The following is a 20,691-nucleotide window of genomic DNA, read 5'->3' as shown; positions in this document are numbered from 1 at the left end:
AACTTTTTTCATGAATTTTGTATGCTCCGATTTTTCGACGCCATATTTTCGATCGACGACTGTTTACGTTAAGTTTTCCAATTTTGTCCGAAATTTGTTTTTGAACCAAATTTGTTTGACTATTTTCGTATTATTCGTACAATTTAAAAAAGTAAATATGTATCACCGAATTCTTACTCGATACAAATTTGAATGAAATTTTTTCACAGCGTTTTTTGCCAAGTCCATTATAATCATTCGGCATTTGTAACCATTTTCTAATAACGATGTTTTGCTAGATCAAATGTAGAAATTTACAGCGTATGAACTGGTATGTACATACAGTACAGCCCTTATTTGACACACTTCAGTAAAAATTGGACAAAATGTTCACGGTAATATTTCAAGAGCTTTCCAGAAATTTTAAGTTCTTTCTCAAAGTTTCAAAACCTGTCTTGGTATTTTAAAATCTCAATAGAAATTTCAAGGCTTCCTTTTAAATTGCAAACCCGCTCATAAAGTTTCAAGACCTGCCTTGATATTTCAAATCACATAAAAAAATGTCATGACTTGGCTAGAAATGTTGAGACTTGCCCGGAAATTTGATACTTGAACTCCTCCCTTGATGTTTGAAAGCTCCCCTTAATGTTACAAGATCTGCTTTGGAATATCCAGACCCCGATATTTAACGACATCTTTAGAAATGGGAAGACTTTTTGTAGAAACTTCCAGACCTGCCCTGATTTTTTTTAATCGGTTACGTTCCTGTCTCGAAATTATTGTATTAATTTAAATATAAGACACTGTGTAGTCTTTCGAGCCAATGTCAAATTTTAGGACAGACAACAGACTAGTGTTGGGTGGAGGCGGTCCATGAAGCATTCGGGAAAAGAATCAGTTTCTCCTCTAGGATGACAATGATAAATATCGACCTTCCTTGAATTTTAGGATCTCCTTTCATAGCACAAATCCGCAATTGGTATTTTAAACCCACCCTAATAATTCAAAACCAACCTACAAATTCCAAGGCATCTCTAAAAATTGCAGAACACAGCCTGATATTTTAAAATTTTCCTAGAAATTTTAAGACTTTCTTTAAAATTACAAAATCCAAGACATCTCTAAAAAATTACAAGGCCTCTCTAGAAGCTTGAGCATTGAAATTTCAAGTTCTTTCTTATTATTTCAAGACCTCTCTTAAAATGCAAAAGCTCAAGATATCTCTTAAAATTTCAAGACTAAATAAATAAATAAATTAGGTGTCGCAATAGTCCATGAAGAACCAGGGCCTAGTGACTCTCGACTCTCAACCATTCCTGTGTGCGAGTAATTGCAGGGATAGAGGGAACCTACAGTTTATATGCCGAATCCGAACGGCTAATTTGAAAAGGCACTTTTCATGACAAGAATTACTCTTGGAAGATTTGTTAATTGCTTGAAAGAGGCAGTACTAGTGAAAAAAGTAAGGTGGCACAGGCAGGGATCGAACCCAAGACCTCTTGCATGACAGTCCAACGCACTAACCATCACGCTTGGGGTGAAATATTTTTTGATGTACCCATCACTTACATAAAAAAAACTATCCTTCAAATTTTCAAAACCTACGTTGATATTTCAAGACATCCCTAGAAATTGCAAGGCCTCTCTTTTAAAACTTGGGGACCTGCATTGAAATTTAAGGAAACCTTTCTTTTTATTTTAAGACCTCCCTAAAAATTCAAAGACATCACTAGATATCTCTTAACATTTTCAAGACATCTCTTAAGTTATGTTTTGATGAACATGTTTTGAAGAAGGTTTGATTTTATTATAGAGCATGCCCATTACCATTAAAAGAAGTAAGAAACAAATTTAACAACTTGTACTTTATTTTTGCGTTTCCGTCTTAACATGAATAGTTTTTAAATTGAGATTCTAAAGGTGCGTCAAGGCCAACAAAACAATTTTTAAGCAATTATGAACGTTTAAAAACATTTCAGAAGCCTTAACAATTGTTTCAGAAACACAGAAACATTTCTGAAATGTTTTTTAAACATTTCGGAAACATTTTAAGCAACATTTTTTTAAATGATTTGCGAAAATATTATTGTATTGCGTAAAAGACCTAGTTTAAGAAATTGAAAACTTACAAATATCTTCATAACCATCAAATATACAGAAAATGTATATATAATCTGTTTTTTAGTCAAATTCATCAGCTCTATTTTGTGTATGAAATTTTTCTGATAAACCCAGCGACTTTCAAGTTAGACGTTTAAACTTTAAAAATGTTCATGTTTCGCATAACTGCCGCTAGAGCAAACCTCAGATTCACGTTACAAAGTGTTTTAGTTTCAAAATTATTCAATTTGTTCTGTAGAAGTGAGGACCTATGTATATATTTTTTTCTTGAGGTTAACATAAAATTTTGAATCAAGTGAAAACTTTATTGGACTTCAAAACGCGAGCAATTCCTATTTTCCTGGTTTTTATTTTTGATTTATTTTATTTGTCTATACTTCATTCTTCATCATCTCATTGCTTAATGAAATATTAGAAAAATATTGAAAATTAAATAAAGACCCTCATTTAAACAATATATTTCCGCTGAAGACCTTTTTCACTGATATATGAGTTTGCAATTCTTGTAAGACTTGTATTCTCTTCCTTGTGGTGTAAACACTTACATCAATATCAGATGGGTCTTCATCTTCATTTCCCAAAAAACAACAAATTACATATTCTTTCTTTTTCAAAAAATCCAATATTAAATAAATAGGCACATCAATTTCGCGCGTAAGGAAGAAAAATTTAAGATTTACATATTTCTCATTTCGATTTCATACTTTATTTGGGTGTTTTTGCTTTCGTTTCAAAAATTTTGATTTGTCTTCAAATAAATAATTTAGTGCCGAAACGAATAAATTAAGCCGAACGGGTAAAGAAGCAGATGTACTTCAAGTTGCTGAAAAACAAAAATATCTGTACCACTCGAAGGACAACCACCAGGACATCTTTTTCAAAAAAAAAAGAAAACAAAAATAAAGAACTCTCATAAAATTTCACAAACAGTTGAATCAAATATTGTTGAGACATGTTACAAGAAATCAGCAAAAATTTCAAACTCCTAATGTTCTTAGAGCATAATAAATGCAATCGAATCGAACAGGCCGCCAAATCTAGGAAGACTTTTGTATACCATCAGAGCCTCAGCCTCAGTCTCGGCCTTAGAATCGGGTACGAAATTCCTTTTTGGAATATGAATCTCTGCTCCTGATGTTGATGCTGATTCTGATGGTCGGTCGGTGGTTTGGTTTGATTTGCTTTTGGTTTTGGTTTCGAATTATTTGGAGGGAAAAAACCTTGATGGTCCTTACTCCGTGGTGCTGGTGATGCTGCCACGACCCGGACGAGCCACCGTGTCGTGTCATTTTCCATCTCCATCGGTGCCGCCACCACTTCGCTAGACCGTCATGAAAGGGAAACCAAAATATTTATGTACATTTTTATGAGCGAGCCCTTTAAATAAATGATTTGTTTGCGAAATAAATTCGTGCGGTTTCTTTGGTTTATTTCTGTGGGTTGTTGTTTTTTGAATTCCGTGATATTTTGTGGGAATCGGAAAGTTGATAGTGGAAGAGGCAGAGGTGTTGTATTTTGGGTATGCAAGAAGGAAGAGAGCGTGACATAGGTTCGAGTTCGTTATTTTTTCTCAACTGATTTTGTTTTTATTTATTTTGACTTCAAATCATCATTTTTTGAACCGGAGGAAGGCTTGAGGACATTTTTATACATACTTCGAGATGAAAGTGTACCATATCGTGAGGGAAACACTTTAATAGACAAATGTTCTGCAGTAGTTTCTGTATATAGTTGATAGTTAAGGTACGTTTTCCTATACTATTTGGTTTCAAAAAGGATAAATAAGACTTGAAGGCTGTTGTGATTGATGGATATGAAGGTAGAAAGATATCCCCATTCTTTTAATGAAAATGAGATTACGTGAGAAGTTTGTATGGGATACACTTACTTAAAATATGATGCAATCAAAAGAAAACTTTATGACCTAGAATAGATATTTGAGAGGATTTTTAGCAATTTGTTCCTTTGATAGCTTGTCCTTGAGTACACATTAAAGAGGAAAATTTGATAATCTACTTTGAGCGATAAATTATTTGACTTTATTAAAAACTAGTTGTTACCCGAAGCATTTTCCGCGGGGCTTAAGAAACTTAAAATATCACATAGAGTCATTTCAGCTGCAAGTATATATGAGTTAAGTTTTCCACAATCAAAAGAAACAGAAAAAAACGCTTTTTATTGTAAAAGTTATGTATTACGGCTTTTCTAAGTTCATCTGCTCTACTTTCAGTGTTTGAACTGTCCCCTTATTAATTGTCAATAGCGAAACTATCTTTAGTAAGGAATTAAAGTCTTTTGAATTAAAATGGTTGATTTGTAGGAATTATTGGTATTGGAAGAAAAGTTATATTTTCACCCTTTCCAACGCTCGGATTTAAGATTTTAGCACTAATAATGTGTTGTATCGTAAGAAAATCAAGTTCATCGCATAAGCATTATTGATACGCCTTATTTAAATATATTAATATTTAAATAAGAGAACACCGAACAGCTCAAGTGAGTTAAGAAATTCTTCTGGGTATGAAGTGATCTGTTCTGAGTTCATGATATCATCAAATATGTTTAATTTTATTTTCAAAACAACATCGATTCTTGTTGCTTAAATTTCTATTTGACAGAGAAATTGATTGTTATAGACGTTATTTTGTAAATCAGGGTAAACACTTGCAATATTCGGAATTACTATGAAATAAATTACAAAAATCTTCCGTTAGTGTAACATAACCCTCAAAATCTCCTATTTTCAATAGTGTTTCAGCTTTCAGCAAAGTTTCGAGCGTTAATATCACTTACTTAACGCCTAATGATAGATAACGATGATAAGTCCAAAAGCATTCAGAACCTAATGATATTCTATTTATTTATTCTAAAAAAAATCGAATTTATATTTATTGTTGGGGAATTTGCTCAAATAATCTGTGATTAAGATTTTTACCGTGATAGAAAGTACCTTAAAACACTCTTCAGCCTCGTAACGAGTTGCACGCAAAAAATGAATGTCTTAATATAACTCCGTTGCGACGTGAAAGATACTCCCTGTTAACGCTATCAAAAGCCTTCTTGAAGTCGATAAACAGCAGGTGTAGTGGTGATCGATATTCAACGCACTGTGCAATAATGATCCGCAGGATTTTGATATGATCAATACAGGTGGATCAAGCTCTTAAACCTGCTTGTTCGGCATCGAGTGTGACCCCAAGGTGTTCTCTGATACGTTCCGGTATGACTTTTGCTACTATTTTGGCAACGGCAGGTAGAACGAAAATTCCTCTCCAGTTTTCGTATTTTGCAAAATCTGCTTTTTTGGTAGCTTGCTGATAATTTCCTTCTTCCACTCATGGAGGAAGCTTTCGGTGGTCCAGGCTTTTTTTATAAGCAGTTCGCTTGATGAAGTTGGCGCTGCTTGTAAAAGCTCTGCGGAAACTCCATCAAGTCCTACCACTTTGATGTTCTTAAGTCTTTTAATTGCGGCAACGATCTCATCTTTACTGGAAGGTGTGGTGCAGATTTGGGGATTAGTTTCTTAAAGCGCTTCAGAAGGTATCGGTTGCACGTTGTTTGCAAGCACTCGGTTTAAAACCGAGGAAAAATGTTCTTTCCACCTTCGGACTTGCTCATCCACCGAGCTTATCATAGAACCATCTACTTCACATCTACAGGTGTTGCTTTGAGCTGTGTGCACCAGTCAGCTCTTTGGTTATTCTGTAAACGGTCCTGCTGTAGCACCTGTTTGCAGCATCTTCTGCTTCTTGCGCCACTACGTTGATGTAGTTACGCCTGTCGCAGCGCACACTGTGGTGAACCTCTCTCTTTTTCATGCAATACGAGGATTTCACCTTGTTTCTTTCTTCCAGTTATTTGAGCCCTTCTTCTGAAAGCCAATTGTTGTTGTTTTCTTTTTTTCCGACCAACTATTCTGTCAGCACCTGAAATACAAACATTTTTCACAGCATTCCAATGGTGTTCGATGTCGTTATATGCTGTGCTCCTGATTGTTCTCATTTCGTGTGACAGGTGGTCCCTAAATTGTTGATGAGTCGTGGGATCCAAAGGAGCGGCGATGTTGAATTTGGAGGCTCGTGTTATTCCGCTGGATCTTCGAACCGTAGCTGTACGCAATCTAAGGTCTATCATTAAGTGATGGTCACGAGGAAGACCCGTATCGGCGCCTCTTCTGTTTCGTACATCTAAGAGACTGCTCCTAAAGCATCGACTAATCTCAAAGTATTCAATTTAGTTGGAAGACGCTTGCCTGTCCGTCGACACCCAGCTAATGTTATGACAGAGTTTGTGTTCAAACATAGTGCCACCAATTACAAGGCTATTGGCGTTGTAGAAGTCAATGAACCTCTTACCATTATCATTGCAATTGCCGACTTTGTGAACACCCATCACATGCCTTAGCCCATTGTTGTTACTGCCAACCTAAGCATTGATGTCTTCCATAACCAAAATAATATCTCCGCGGGGAGTGTTGTTGTAGGCGGATCCTAATAGACTATAAAAGCATTCTTTCTCTTCATCAGATGCGAGCTCCTTCGGTGCGTAACACTGTATAATGGTGACGGGTAGTACCCTACTCTGAAACCTAGCTTTGGTAAGCCTTTCCCCAAGGGACTCCTACCAAAAAAAGGCTCCTGGTTGCCGTTTTTGTAAAGAGTAACCCAACTCCAGCTTCTCGAGCGTTTCCAGGATCGTGACCAGAATAGAGCAGTATAGTGTTACTTGTCGACTGTCGGTGAATTGTATTTGCCCGTTCCCAACCATCGCACTTCGCTTCTTGGTAAACCAAGAACTTCGACATGGCAAGAAAGTTGGATTGATGGCCTAAACCAAGTTTTAGGCAATCACCAACTACTCGATCTGCCATGCCGCAGGCACCCCAAAATGTTTCTCAAAACAACTTCGTATTGAGTCAATTCAAAGCTCATAATAAATGAGAAGTTCCGAAAACTAAGTTTGATAATAAAATGATTTAAAACCTTTTAAAACACAAAGATTTTACTTTGTAAAATTCAGTTTTAGGTCCTATTTTGTGATTACTCTTTCAAAACCCGAAATTCGAAAAATTGGTACGATGGATCTCTTTGACTACTTTCGAACCAACGAGCATCGAATAGTTCTAGTAGTGCCAACTATATTTTTATGAATTTTCGAATAAACGAGGAACCGTTTTTCATTTCCTTGTAAATTTAACCAAATTCCAACTGTGTCCATTTTTATAATAATTATTCTTGTCCAAAAAATTGATGTTTTATTTTGTTTGCTTTTAAAACTGTCAAACAAATCGAATTTGACTTCAAGGCTCTTCAAAAAGCTTGTTTATAATTTCAATTAAAAACACAAGAAAAACTCGTTTCCCTCAAAAAATTTGAATAACATTGGATATAAACGATGTTCTAAAAATCCCGAAATCTCTGCGAATCTGTTTTTAATGCCAACAAACTTTAAAATTACTAAAAATCACTCCATTATGCAATATTTATAAAATGAAACTTTTTAAAATTCAAACTTAGATTAGGTTTCTGAGGCTATGGAAATTCATGAATCAGCTTTTTTCAATAAAACTCGTGATGGTTTCCGAAAAATGTAATCCCTATCTTCATTGTTTCTTATCTTATTTAATTAAATTAATGTTTCTGTATCCTATTTAATTTTTAAAAAATCATAATATTTTATAAGTTCTAATTTGTACTACAGAAACTTCAAAAAAACGCTGAACCATTTACGCTTAAACGGTTAACAAAGAAATGCAAAGATATATTAGGGTACTTTTTTGCTCTATAACGAATTCGTCATCTGAACAAGTTATCATCAAGTTTTTGAAAAACGTATGCTCTAAAAATATAATAAAAAGTCAGAAAACGCCTTTTACAAATTAACTACAAACCGTATTTGTCAAACCAATGAAAGAATTGAATTGTAAGTATTTCAGAACTTTATAAAGCGCCAAATGAGTAATGAGAATTTCCAAAAAAATACTAAAATAATTTGAACTGTTAAAGACAAACATTTTTATTTTGTAAAATCATGATACAGTTTATTGTTAAGAGCTATGTTATGCCTTATCTTAGCCTTAAATACATCGTTTATTGTTTTTGATTGTGTTGTAACATTTTTAAAGAGACTTTAAAACCCTGATGCAATCAATTTGTCTCTTAAACGGTTGTGTGTATAATACAATATGTCAGCCCAACATTGTCAGAATCATATGATCTTCAATTTTGATCATTAATAGAACTTATAGAAGTTATCCCCAAAAACACAGATTTTCATGACACTTGGCCTTCATTCATAACCAAGAATCTTAGAAGACTTTTAAAACAATGTAAAAAATCCCAAAAGAAAGCTTTACACGAGTTTGAAGTCTTCTCTCCTTCATTCAGAGCTGAATCTCTTATTCAACTCGACTATGAATTAAATAAGTGCCCCAAAAAACTAGTTGAAAAAATCATATTTTTTAACGACGTGCATATTTCTCCAATTAAAATTATTTTCTTTTCATAACAATTTTAAAAATGATACCGAAAAAGATTTGAATTTAAGTCTTGTCTGCCCTAAATAAAAACTTTTTTTTTATATCCTGATGCAAGTTTCATTCGAATTCACCTTGAATCACTTCTGTCTTTTGTATTTTGTATTTCTTAAAAAAATTCTATACGAATATATAAAAATACAAGCATGTATTAATTTATAAAACCTCATTTAAAACCTCTGTCCAAATATTTGCCATTGTGTCAAGATATAAAATCCAATACTAATTTGAAGATGCTTTATCTTTTCCCTTCTTATAAAAAAAAGGTAGAGAGGTCCACAATTGCCTCGCCAACATCAACCACTTTTGGACATCTTTCAAAAAATAATAACGATAATAAATTATAATTTACGAAAAAAGGCTGACTCAAAATACAAAAACTTAAAAGAAGAAGAGAAGAGATACTGCCCTCCGGTTCAAGACACACAAAAATGTTTCATATTCTTTTGCGAACTTAACCTCTTAAGCGCCACAGATAGTTGCCCGTTATTGAATTAGCATAATAAATGCTCCAAAGGTAGGCAGTCTTCCAATTTTTATCCCGCTTCACATATTCGAAAAAAATACAAAAACAACAACAAAAACCAAAATTCAAATCAAAAAAAAAGTTAAAATATTCACGTTTCCCTTGTTTGGCCTTTCTTGGTCTTCCTTGACGACGACGACGACTGTGTCTTCCGTCCACTCAAACAAAAAAGAACCTCACAATGAGAAGTGAAGATGCTGCATCTACATATGTTGCTACACCATGTGGATGCCACATAAACGTCTTCCTTTTCCAATTGGCAGTGAGTTTGCTTTGTGGCAGAATTGAATGGAATAATAAAAGCAAAGCAGAGGGAGGAAGTTGACTTGAAATATTTTTTCGAAACAAAAAATTGCGAACCAATTTTTGCCCTAATCGAATAAACTAAACAGCAGGTTTTTTTTAAGTTCCCTTTTTTCGACTCACAACCTCAAACCTCTCTGAATGTTCCTGTATGAAAGAAAGTTGCATAGTTGGATAGGACGTTAAGTTTACTTAGTTGGATACTTCCTATAAGACCAACGATGAACGACGAAAGACGACAACAACGACTACGATGACGATGATAGAGAGAACCGCCTTCGAGGAATGTTGACTTGGCTGTGGATCTGCATCATCACACCACACTTGGTTGCACATTTACGAGTAAAGGAAGAAGAAATGAGTTTAGGATTGTGGGTGCCATTTAACTGAACACGGTTTTGGATTGTTGATGTTTATCGTAAGGAAGATGAATTTTCAAAAAAAGGCAATGGCATAAAATTAACATGCTGATTCTGCTATTTAAGATGTGAAAAAAGGAAAATAACCTTAAGGTGCTTTTGTAGCTAATTTCAATAATTAGACCACAATTTTTGGTCGGAAAATGGTTTTTTCAAACTAAATGAAATATAATCAAAACAAAAGTGTGTATACGCCACAGAGCACTGTGGTTCTACTCCCAACAAAGACGGCCATCGAATCTGCAATCAGTTTTAAACTATCTCACCATGAGATACGTTCGGTAAATTGTTCAAGATCGGTTTAATATAGTTTTATTTAAATATAATTTGTTTCTTTATTATGTGTTCAATGAACATGTTATAGGATGCATGAGTTATTTTGTACATGAATGTCATGAAGTATTCACTTACGTGTTAATAAAACGCAAAAACAACTCTAAGTACCAGTATTAAGTTAAATTTATTTTTTTTTTCCTAAATTAGCTTCAACTCGACATGTTTCTTGTTTACATAATAATAAAAAAAGTAATTTTTTTTATATTTAATATTTTAATTTTTAAGTTAGGAAGATTTCATAAACAGGATAGAAGTCTTAAATCTTAAGCAAAGAAATAACTTGGTCTGAAAAAGCATATTTTTTTTTTCTGGTAATTTCCGCCAACTTGTAACAAAAAGATCGGAATTCAAAAGAAGCTGATGAAGAAGATTTGTGTTGCAAACTTTTCTTGACATTTTTCTAGTATGATCTCGACGAAACAGTTTGAAGTTTTTATTTTTAGCCTCTTTAGATAGTTGTCCTACTGGTAAAAGAGCATGATTTATTATATCTGATCCATAAATCAATACTAACTGAAGTAGATTGTACCATCCATATTGTTGAGTAATGATTCTGGCTGTTTCCAGAATCCAGAAGATAAGGTGATCAGTATTGTGTGACATCCCTCAAGAATGTTTTTATCGATTCCTGTAATTTCAGCAGCTATTGAAGTATTTGCGTGCCGTGTTTCCATCATTAGATGTTCCACTTCTTCCACTTAGAAGACCGTGAGTCTATTGAAAATAAGTCCCAGTTTCTGCCGAAACGTATCCTGAATGTGTTTTTTTCACTCACTTGCCATTTTCTGATATGTAATAACATGTACGATCAATGAATGCAAAATTCAAAGAAACGAATCCGTAAGTGAAGTGGAGAAAGACCGAATTCATATTGGTATTTATTAACTGGCTTCTCTAAACATTTTTCAATGTTATTCATTTCTTTTGGTGAAGCACCACATACATATATAGCACACACGCTTTTGCATCTATCATAGTGAGTTGTAAGAAATATGTTATTCTAACCTGAATGTTCTCTTTTTCAAAAATAAATGGATTCAAATTCGAAATTTGGTTTTTAATATAAGATTCTTTTACAAAGAAAGGTCTACAATAACGAGTGAATGAAGGGCGTGAATTTTTCTAGAAAACTTGATTAGATTTTTCACATATTAGCCGCAAAATAATAAGGATGTTAGGAATAATCTACTGTCATCATGGACAATTGATTCTTAAAAGCTCTGCCATCAAACTCCTATTTTCCAAGTAAAATCATATTAGAAAAATCAGATGAAAAATGTTGCAAACAAATTTCTTGCGACTCCAGTATACGATTGGCTGTATGGTCAAGAAAACTTTGCAGTTCGACTTCGGCAGATACTTCTGTAATTTTTTCATTTTCAGGACAACATAATTTTTTGGTTTGAATTATTTTTTGATACAAAGGCAAAAATTTAGATGACATGTACAAATCAAAAATATCCCTCAATAGCAAATACTGATTTTTTGATAATTTATTTTCAGTTATAAGAGAAAGAACTTCTTCGTTACTGGGTCTTTTTATAGGTGTATTTGAATTATTTAATAAATAATCAATAGCAGAGGAATCCACTTCCGATAAAGTGGCCAATCTTCTTAGTTTTGATTTTTTACTGATCTCTGCAAAATTGTTGATGGGTTGCCCTGAAGTTGAAGGTTGCCCCGCAAAAGTTGAAGGACGCCCCCAAAAGTTGAATATGGAAAACAATTGTTATTTTTAGAAATGATGCATACTTCCTTTATATTGAGCCATTCTAAATAATTTTTAACAAGAAGGCATCATTCTCAGGAAGTTTTTTTTTTCAGAAATACGTAAGTTTTTTTGCAAACATATACGATTCTAGTTTCCAATACTTTATAATCTACATTTGGAATGTTATCTAAGGACTTGGAAATGACATCTATTATTGCATGAGACCTAATTTTTTCGGTTCCATTAGCATTTAACCATTAAACATTCTTGTAAATGAGACTTTAGTCAAATGCCCTGAAATTCATAAAATTAAACTTTAGGTGGCTCAAAAATAAATTAAAAGTGAATTCGCAAGTAATCGCAACTAAGTTAACGTGCATTAAAAAGTACATAAAATTGCCTTTCTGGTAATATATAACTTTGCGTGGCATAACTGGGCGTAACAGTTAAAAGTTAAAAAAAAAAACAATGTTGAGCTATTTTATTTCTATTCAATCGCACATACTCTTATTAATATAAATTAAATTGGGTGGCGAAATAGTCCGTTGAGAACTAGGGCCTAGTGACTTACAACTCTCAACCATTCCTGTGTCCGAGTAATGTTGTCAGCAATGGAGGGGACCTACAGTTTATATGCCGAATCCAAACGGCTAATTTGAGAAAGAACTTTTTTATGACAAGAGTTACTCTTGGAGAATTTGTCAATTGCTGGCAAGAGGCAGTACCCGTGAAAAGACTATAGATGGCATAGGCAGGGATCGAACCCAAGACCTCTGGCATGTCAATCCAACGCACTAACCATCATGCCACGGGTACTTGCAATGTTATTACTCTAAAGATAAAAATGTAACAATTTTACTTTTTATATTTCTATTTAGTTTGGAATGCCCTCATCTTATTTTAAGCGTTTAATGTAATAATCGCTTCAGCAATTTCTTTATAATTTTGACCTGCGGTGGAACTACACTGCAGTGTACCTTTATTACATACAAACAGGTTTATAACGATTGTCGAACATAAAGATACAATTTTTGTTTTCTAAGTTAATGTTAGATGTTATAAGATAATTGAGTTGGGTATCTTTCATATAATTTCTCAAGTTCAAAATCTCTTAAGAAACAAGAATACCTTTTTTTGGCAATTTTTAATATTCATAATGAGGCTTTGAATTCATTTCTATGTGAATTTAGTAATGAAAATCAGTCATTGCATAAAAACATCAATTTAAAAAATATTCTTTTTGAAAATGCTTAAAATTGAAGTTAAAAATAAAATCATTTAAAAATCTTATGTGAAATGTTCTTTTCTTGGGAACATTATAGAAGTATTTTGTATGAAATCAAATAAAGTCATAAGTGATTATTGTTTATATATTCGCTGTAGAATTCAGGAAAAACCATGAGGTATCATAACAGCTAATTGATTTAGACACTATAAGTTTGGTAGACGCTGCATCTAAAAGAATTGTATCTTCTATAACAGAAACACCCCAAGATGAAAAAAACAGCTATAATAAAAGAGCTGCGAGTAAGGAAAACCGATGGACTTGATAATATAAAAAATGTATACCTCAAAAATGTACCCAAGTCAGGAAGAAAGTATCTGATCAACACCTGTTTGAAGAATCAATACTTTCTTGAGACCTGGAAAATATCGAAGGTCATACTAATATTTAAAGTCGGTAAAGGCAGGGAGAATTCCAGTAGCTATAGGCCAATCAGTCTTCTTAGTAGTTTGTATGGCGTTCAAAAAAGTATTAAAAAAAACTCAACTTATTAATTGAAGAAAAATATATTTTTCCTGACCAACAGTTTGGATTTAGGAGCCACCACAGTACTTCACATCAAGTCCTTAGGATTTGTAACATTATCAAATATATTCGATATTGATATAAGATATTGAAAAAGCTTTTGACTCTGTTTGGCATAATGTTCTTATTTACAAATTGAAAGTATTCGCGATTACAAGTTTTTTCATAAAAACAATTCAAAGTTTTTTATCAGGAAGATGCAAATCCGTGTTAGTTAATATTCAGTATGATGTCCCTCAAGGTTCAGTTCCTGGTCCTGTCTTATGTAATGTGTACACGTCTGATTTTCCACAGCTACCTTATTGTGAATCAGGGATTTATGCAGATGACACCTACATACTCTCTTCGCATGAGATTGGTCGGAATGTTGAGACCAGTCTTCAAAATGCATTTCATATTTTAATGAGATATTATCACAATCATAAAATAAATCTTTTTCACGATAAAAAGAAAGCGATTATTTCTTCCTACTAATGAGTTGGAAGTCAACGGTGCTTCTACAAAGTGGGAGTCGGAGTCCAATTAGCAATATCTAGGGATAAACCTTGACAAGTGGCTTATCTTTAAACAACATATTAGTACAATTATTAAACAAGTTTATATTGCAATTAAAATGTTATACCCGCTTATAAATAAAAAATCGCATTTAAGTGATAAAATTAAGATCTTATACAAAAGGTTATGTTTCAGGCAATGTTGTTGCATGGATGTCAGGTGTGGGGTAATTGCACAATCCCTCATATTAAAAAACTGCGAGTGTGTCAAAACAAAATTTAAAAAAATTATGCTTAATCTTCCCTGGCATCATTCAACTAATGATCTTCATAATTAAATTGATTTGCACAAGAATTCGAAAATTAACTGATAATTTCTTAATGAACTGTGATATTTCTGACAACCCGTTGGTAGTGCAATTAAACAATTGAAAATGTATTTATTTATTTTTGTTATTTATTACTTATTTATATTTATGGAACTTATTTATTTTTAATTACTTATTGTTATTACTTACTATTTATGGTTATTAATTTATTGCTTATTGTTTATTATTTATTATTTGTTATTTATTTTTTGACCAATAAGTTAGTATCTACTTTTGTTTTTTAGATTTTGTAGCTAAATAATTTGCTTGTTTAATTATTTATTTGCTATTAATTTATATTTTATATATATATTTTTTTTATTATTTACTTATCTGTTTATTTATAAGTGTTTAATTTAAATGTAACTTTTTTGTTACTTTACTTATCCTATGTGTTTTAAAATTCAACCTTTTTCTTATTGAAATGTGTGTTGTACTTAAATGAATGTTTTTGTCATATTTTTTTTCAAAATATAAATGTTTTCTTTTTGAATTTGTAATTAAAATGTTGTGAAAATAACGTTTTCAGTAGAAAGATATATTTTTGATATCAAATCTCTGTGTGAACTGGGCGATAGCAAACCAAATAATATTTTAAGAAAGAAATACAATATCTGTCCATCTATTTTAAAGGCAAATTTATAAATTTATTGCATGAAAGTTTTTGTTTTTTAAGCAAATATTTTTAGTTTTAAACGCTTAATTTTTACAGCATTTAGTTTCATACCTGTCTGACAGAAAACAAGCTGTTAAAATAGATGAATGTGTTATAAATCTTGTAGATGTGTTGTCTGGACTTCCACAAGGCAGTCATTTGGGTCCACTTCTTTTTATAATCTTTTTGATGATTTATTTTGAATATTATAACTGCCTGATGTATGATGATGATGTGAAAGTATTCAGAGCAACATCTTTACTTGAAGATTGCGCATTGTGCTCCTGGGTCTCAAGTAATAACTTTCGCCAGCTTGTTGTCTCCGCCTGGTCCATGCTTCTGCACCATACAGCAAGACTGGGATGATTAAGGTTTTGTACAGTGTCTCTTTGGTCCTTCGATTTAAGGCCTTATTCCTCAACTGCTTGTTTAGGCCAAAGAAACAGCGATTAGCAGGGGTAATTCTACGTTTGATCTCCGCGTTGATGTCATTTGCAGATTGAACAGCAGTGCCCAGATAAACAAATTCGTTTACCACCTCGAAGTTATACATGTCAATTGTCACGTTTTGACCAATTCTACGGTGTTAATGGACTCTATTTGAAGATAATAAATACTTAATTTTATCTTCGTTAATGTCAAGACCCATTTTCTTGGTCTCAGACTCGATATTAGAGAAGTCACTACTCGTTTATTTCTTCCAATAATATCGATGTCATCTGCATATCCAAGATATTGTGTGGATTTTTGAAAGATGGTGCCACATGTATTGGCGTTGGTGTTGCGCACCACTCTTTCAAGAACAATATTGAATCAGCTACATGACAGCGCCTTGTCGAAAAACATAATACACTTAACAGGATCTTGTATGCGATGTTTAAAAGACTAATGCCTCTGTAGTTGGCGCAGAGAAGGCGGTCATTTTTTTTATGGATCGGATAGATGGTGCTTAAGTTCCACTCGCCGGGCATGCTTTCTTCCGACCAAATTTTAGTAACTAGCTTTTGCATGCTCCTTTCGTGGCTGCTCGCTGGCGGAATCGTTGACTTCGTCACGATAAAACTGCTGGTTGAAATTATCTCTCCAGATTTTTAGCATTGACAGTGTTTCGATTACGGTATGCCCCTCCTTATCTTTGCAGGCTTCAAGGCGGCCAGTGAATCCCCTTGTTTTCTGTTTGACTCTTCCATAAAATCTCCGCACCTGTTTCCCGTTAAAACATCCTTGGATATCCTCGACTGCACCCTGCTCATTGGCTTTTTTCTTTCTTTTGAGCAAGCGGGTCTCATCCTTTCTCTTGTCGACGTAGAGCTGGCAGAAAGATCGTGTCCTCCTTTGCTGCCACAATCTGTATGCTTGTAGTCAAACCAGGAGTTCCTTGGCATTCCTGATGGATTGTTTGCAAAGCTGCCACATCTCGTCCGTTGGCGTCTTCCAACGTTGAATCTTCTCCTCGTGGTTGTTGTTCGCCCAAGATCTTCCATGAATATTCGTACGTTCAGTTTAGCACCAACTAGGAAGTGGTCGGAATCTTTATTGGCTGATCTGTACGTAAGAAGGCCAAGTATGCTTAAGGAGTGTCTTCCGTCAATAGCAACATAATCGATTGTTCTGCATGTTCGATCATCGGGGGATCGCCAAGTACCTTTGTGGATGTCTGGGTGAGCCATGTTTTACTCGGCTAGGAAGTCGATAAGCCTGAATCCGTATCCAGATGTGATGTGTAGGCTATGTATTCCGACTGACCTACCAAAGATGCCTTCTTTACCAATTTTGGCGTTTAAATCTCCCTGGAGAATTTTAACGTCGTTTTTGAGACATTGCTCATATATTTTGACGAGGAGCTCCTTAAATTTTTGGCCTTAGTGCGGAATGTCGTCACTCTTAAAACTCCTTGCCTTAGATTCTCTCTAGCAGCAACACAACATCCAAATAAGCGCTTCCTCCCATCGAGTAGACACTTCCCATAGTAGAAATCACAGCACAGTTTATTCGTTTGGAGAGGGGGGGTTGTCAACATTATCAGTCCGTTCATCCGAGGCTATTACTTGCGCTTTCATCACACTTTAAATTTTTCTTCCATGGCCGGCTTGTGAGGCCTGCACATGACTGAGATCGTTAGAGCGGGTATTTTAGTTGAACAACTTATTTTTTTCAAAGACTTAATCTATAGTTCTGCAATGGTATCAGTGATGAGAATTTGCTTCTAAACCAAAGAGTTTCTGTCTAAACAAATATAAGCAATTTATTTTCAAAAAAAATTGATTTAATTCAGACGTATTTCAAAGGTGTTACAAGAAAGTCCTGGGACCTCTAAAATAAAGCAGTATTGGCAGAAAGACTGACCGTTAAAAACCAGACCTAGAATTTTTTCGCAATTCCAAAATATTTATTAGAAATTCACAAAATTCAAAAGAATAATAATAAAAAAAATGTTTGGTTTAAGAAGTTTAAATTTGAAAACCCTAGTTAAAAATTAATTGCAAAGTATTTTTATGCAAATGTTAACTACTCGTAAGCTGTGCCAAATTTTAGGATATTTAAATAAAATTAAAGAATATTCTTAGCTTTAAGTGTTTGATTCAATTGTTAAATAAATGTACATATATGCCTTAAAATATGTCTTGCCCACAAATTAGACACGCAGAGGTACTTAAACCCTATTTAACTTTGATTGACACTCAAAAATTAAATTAAAATGTCCATTTTTATTTAAAAAAAACAGCATCCCTTAAATGTCTTTCAACTTTCATTTCATTTCTGACCATCAAAAAAGATTCAAAAAATATCCAACACAATCTCCAATCTCAACTTAATATTATAGCGACTTAGCTATGTCGGTAAGGTAGAGTATAATATTTGCTGTGAATGCGTGCGTTGTCATTTGTCTGCTGAATCTGAACACAAAAATGCAAATATAAAATAAAACGTGACGCCAACAATATTGCTCAATTGTGTGTCACGCTCTGTCTCCTTTAGCTCTGACAGCAAGCCAAAAGGAAGACGATATTTCCGCCTACTTCCGTCTATACTTGGTTTGGTGGTGCTTCTTTTTCTCATAGTTAGTTCTATATATAGATTGTTAAAGTTGAGGCTTCACAGCAAAAGTTAGCCCTATACAAAACAAAAACAAAAAAAAAATAGCAAGACAAAAATAAAATAAGGGAATATTCAACTTGTCAACCAGGAGAAATGGAGAAATACAAATAAAGAAAGAAAAGGACTTGACTTTTTAACGTGTGTGTTTTTTACCTCATAGCCAACCTACAATGTGTCTTTCTACTTGCTATCAACATCATCACAAACTCTTTTAACTCCTTTCGCTACCCTTAGGAAAGTAGGTGGAGACTTTCAAGTGAATTTGAATATTATTTCTGGCTGTGTGTGATGAAAATATGGTTTTGTGATAACAATTGCACTCGAAAACGAAACGAAGTCACAGGGTTGCCAAGTTCTGAGCTAGCATTACAGCTGAATTTAAAAGTATTTGTAGCCCAAAATGAGAGCAGAGAAAGTAGCTTAATTGCAATAGCGTTAGTTCGAATTTTTTTATATTTAAAAAACCAACGGAACAATGCTTGAGAATAAAAATGGACGATGTGAAAAAAAATATCGACTAAGGTCAAATTTGAGCTATTTAGACCCCAAAATTACATTAGAGCTATTTTGAGACCAATATTACATTTTGGTGATTTAGATCTGAAAGTTGCCAAGCCCAGAACTGGCTTCATAGTCGATTTTAAAACTATTTGTGGTCTAATTTTACAACTGAAAAGAAGCCCAAAAATAGCCCGATTTAAATAAAAACTCTTGTAGCTCAAACTAAAATATATATTTATTTATAAGAAAAACGAAACAATTTTTGTTTATAAAAATAGATGAAAAAAAAATAAAAATATAGACCATTGTCAAATTTATGCTATTACGAGCCCAAAAATACATTTGAGCTATTTAGAGACCAACATTACATTTGAGGTATTTAGGGACCAAAATAACATTTATGCTATATAGAGCCCAAAATTGCCAAGTCCTGAACTAGCTTTGTATTCGAATTAAAGAGTTTTTGTAGCCTTAAATCACAATCGATTAAGTAGCCTAAAAATATGCCAATTTGCATAAAAACTCTTTTAGCTTCATTCAACTAAAAAATAGTAGTATAACATTTGAACTCTTGGGAGACTAAAATTACATTTGGGTGATTTAGAGCTCAAAGTTTCCAAGTCCTGAACTAGCTTCATAGTCAAACTTAAAAGTATTTGTGGTCTATTTTCAGAACTGATAAAGTAGCCCAAAATAGCCCAATTTCCATAACAACTCTTGTTCAATAAACGAAATAGTTTGTGTTGATAAAAATAGATGATGTGAATACAAATCTCGTTCAAGGTCAATTTTGGGCTATTTAGAATACAACATTAAATTTGGGCTATTTTTAGCTTAATTATGAATACGCTTTTGGGCTATTTAAGTCAAAGATAGCCCAATTTCCAATAAATAGTCCAATCTGGCAATCCTGATGACGACAATGACGATATGGCTCTTTTTAAGGAAAGAGTGCCCACTGCCAACTTTTGAGTTACCCTCAAAGTTGTTCCTATATATTGCACTTTTCCATTCATTCATACAAGTTTTCATTTTTGAATTAAATTAATTCTTTTTTTATTTTATATTTCATAAACTGACGTTGACAAAATATTATCTAAATCTAAATAAATCTTTTTTTCTTTGTTTCGTTTTAAGGAAATCGCAGCGATTCTTATCAGCTTTGACAAACACTCTGAGTGGCAGTCGAAGGAAGTCAAAACAAGGTGAGTTTCAGTTTTGTGTGATTTTAAGTCTAGAACTTTGGTGTAAATGAGTTTTGACATGAGTGTGAGACATGTTGCTTTTCATCAACGTGTTTTGATATAATCTTTGGATAATTTGTAGTAATAGTTTTAGTAAATAGCTTTAAAACGCGTAAGATTTGTGTCCAAACTTTTAATAAGAAAGTCTACGTTGTTAATGGCTTATGATTAACGGTGTACACTTTTAGCGAAGAATATTTGTAAATTGTGCTGATTAAATATTAACGTTTGTATTTTTCTAAATAAATCTAACTTAATGAGAAGGTTAGCAAAAGAATTTTAAAATAGAAGCTACAGTTATCCCATATTGTTTGGAGCAGCGAATTATTCAAATTATGGTCTTCTCTTTACTGGAAGTGTCAGCCCAATTCTTGATGACTTAATTTTATTGGCATTATTCTAGAAAAACAGGTAGAATATTAGTTCATTCAAATTAGATATAAACTTCAAAAAAGTCCCACAAAGCTGCATCTTGGTGGAGGTTCTAAAATATATGTCCTTAAAACTCCATAAAAAGTACTCTTATTTTGGACCCAGGCAAACAAAATTGTACAGTGTCGAAGAAGGTATTAAAGTAAGGTCCCTGAGAA

At 33.4% G+C, this 20,691-nt stretch overlaps 2 protein-coding genes across 8 annotated transcripts in view; both read left to right on the top strand.

The window, feature by feature from the left end:
- The window catches only part of LOC129951235 (succinate dehydrogenase assembly factor 3, mitochondrial), a 451,002-nt gene that overhangs the window by 181,818 nt on the left and 248,493 nt on the right, over positions 1–20,691 (top strand). The gene's annotated exons all lie outside the window — the stretch shown is intronic.
- The window catches only part of LOC129951227 (uncharacterized), a 194,872-nt gene that overhangs the window by 126,286 nt on the left and 47,895 nt on the right, over positions 1–20,691 (top strand). For all 7 annotated transcript variants that reach the window (XM_056063280.1, XM_056063279.1, XM_056063278.1 and 4 more), the window contains one exon: positions 19,995–20,062. In XM_056063280.1, the coding sequence (XP_055919255.1) occupies positions 19,995–20,062 (68 nt within the window). The remainder of the gene's footprint in view (positions 1–19,994; positions 20,063–20,691) is intronic.

Source organism: Eupeodes corollae, chromosome 3 (genome assembly GCF_945859685.1).
Source record: "Eupeodes corollae chromosome 3, idEupCoro1.1, whole genome shotgun sequence".
Lineage (NCBI taxonomy): Eukaryota > Metazoa > Arthropoda > Insecta > Diptera > Syrphidae > Eupeodes > Eupeodes corollae.
The sequence above is the reverse complement of the archived record's forward strand: the minus strand, read 5'-3'. Positions and strand labels throughout refer to the sequence as shown.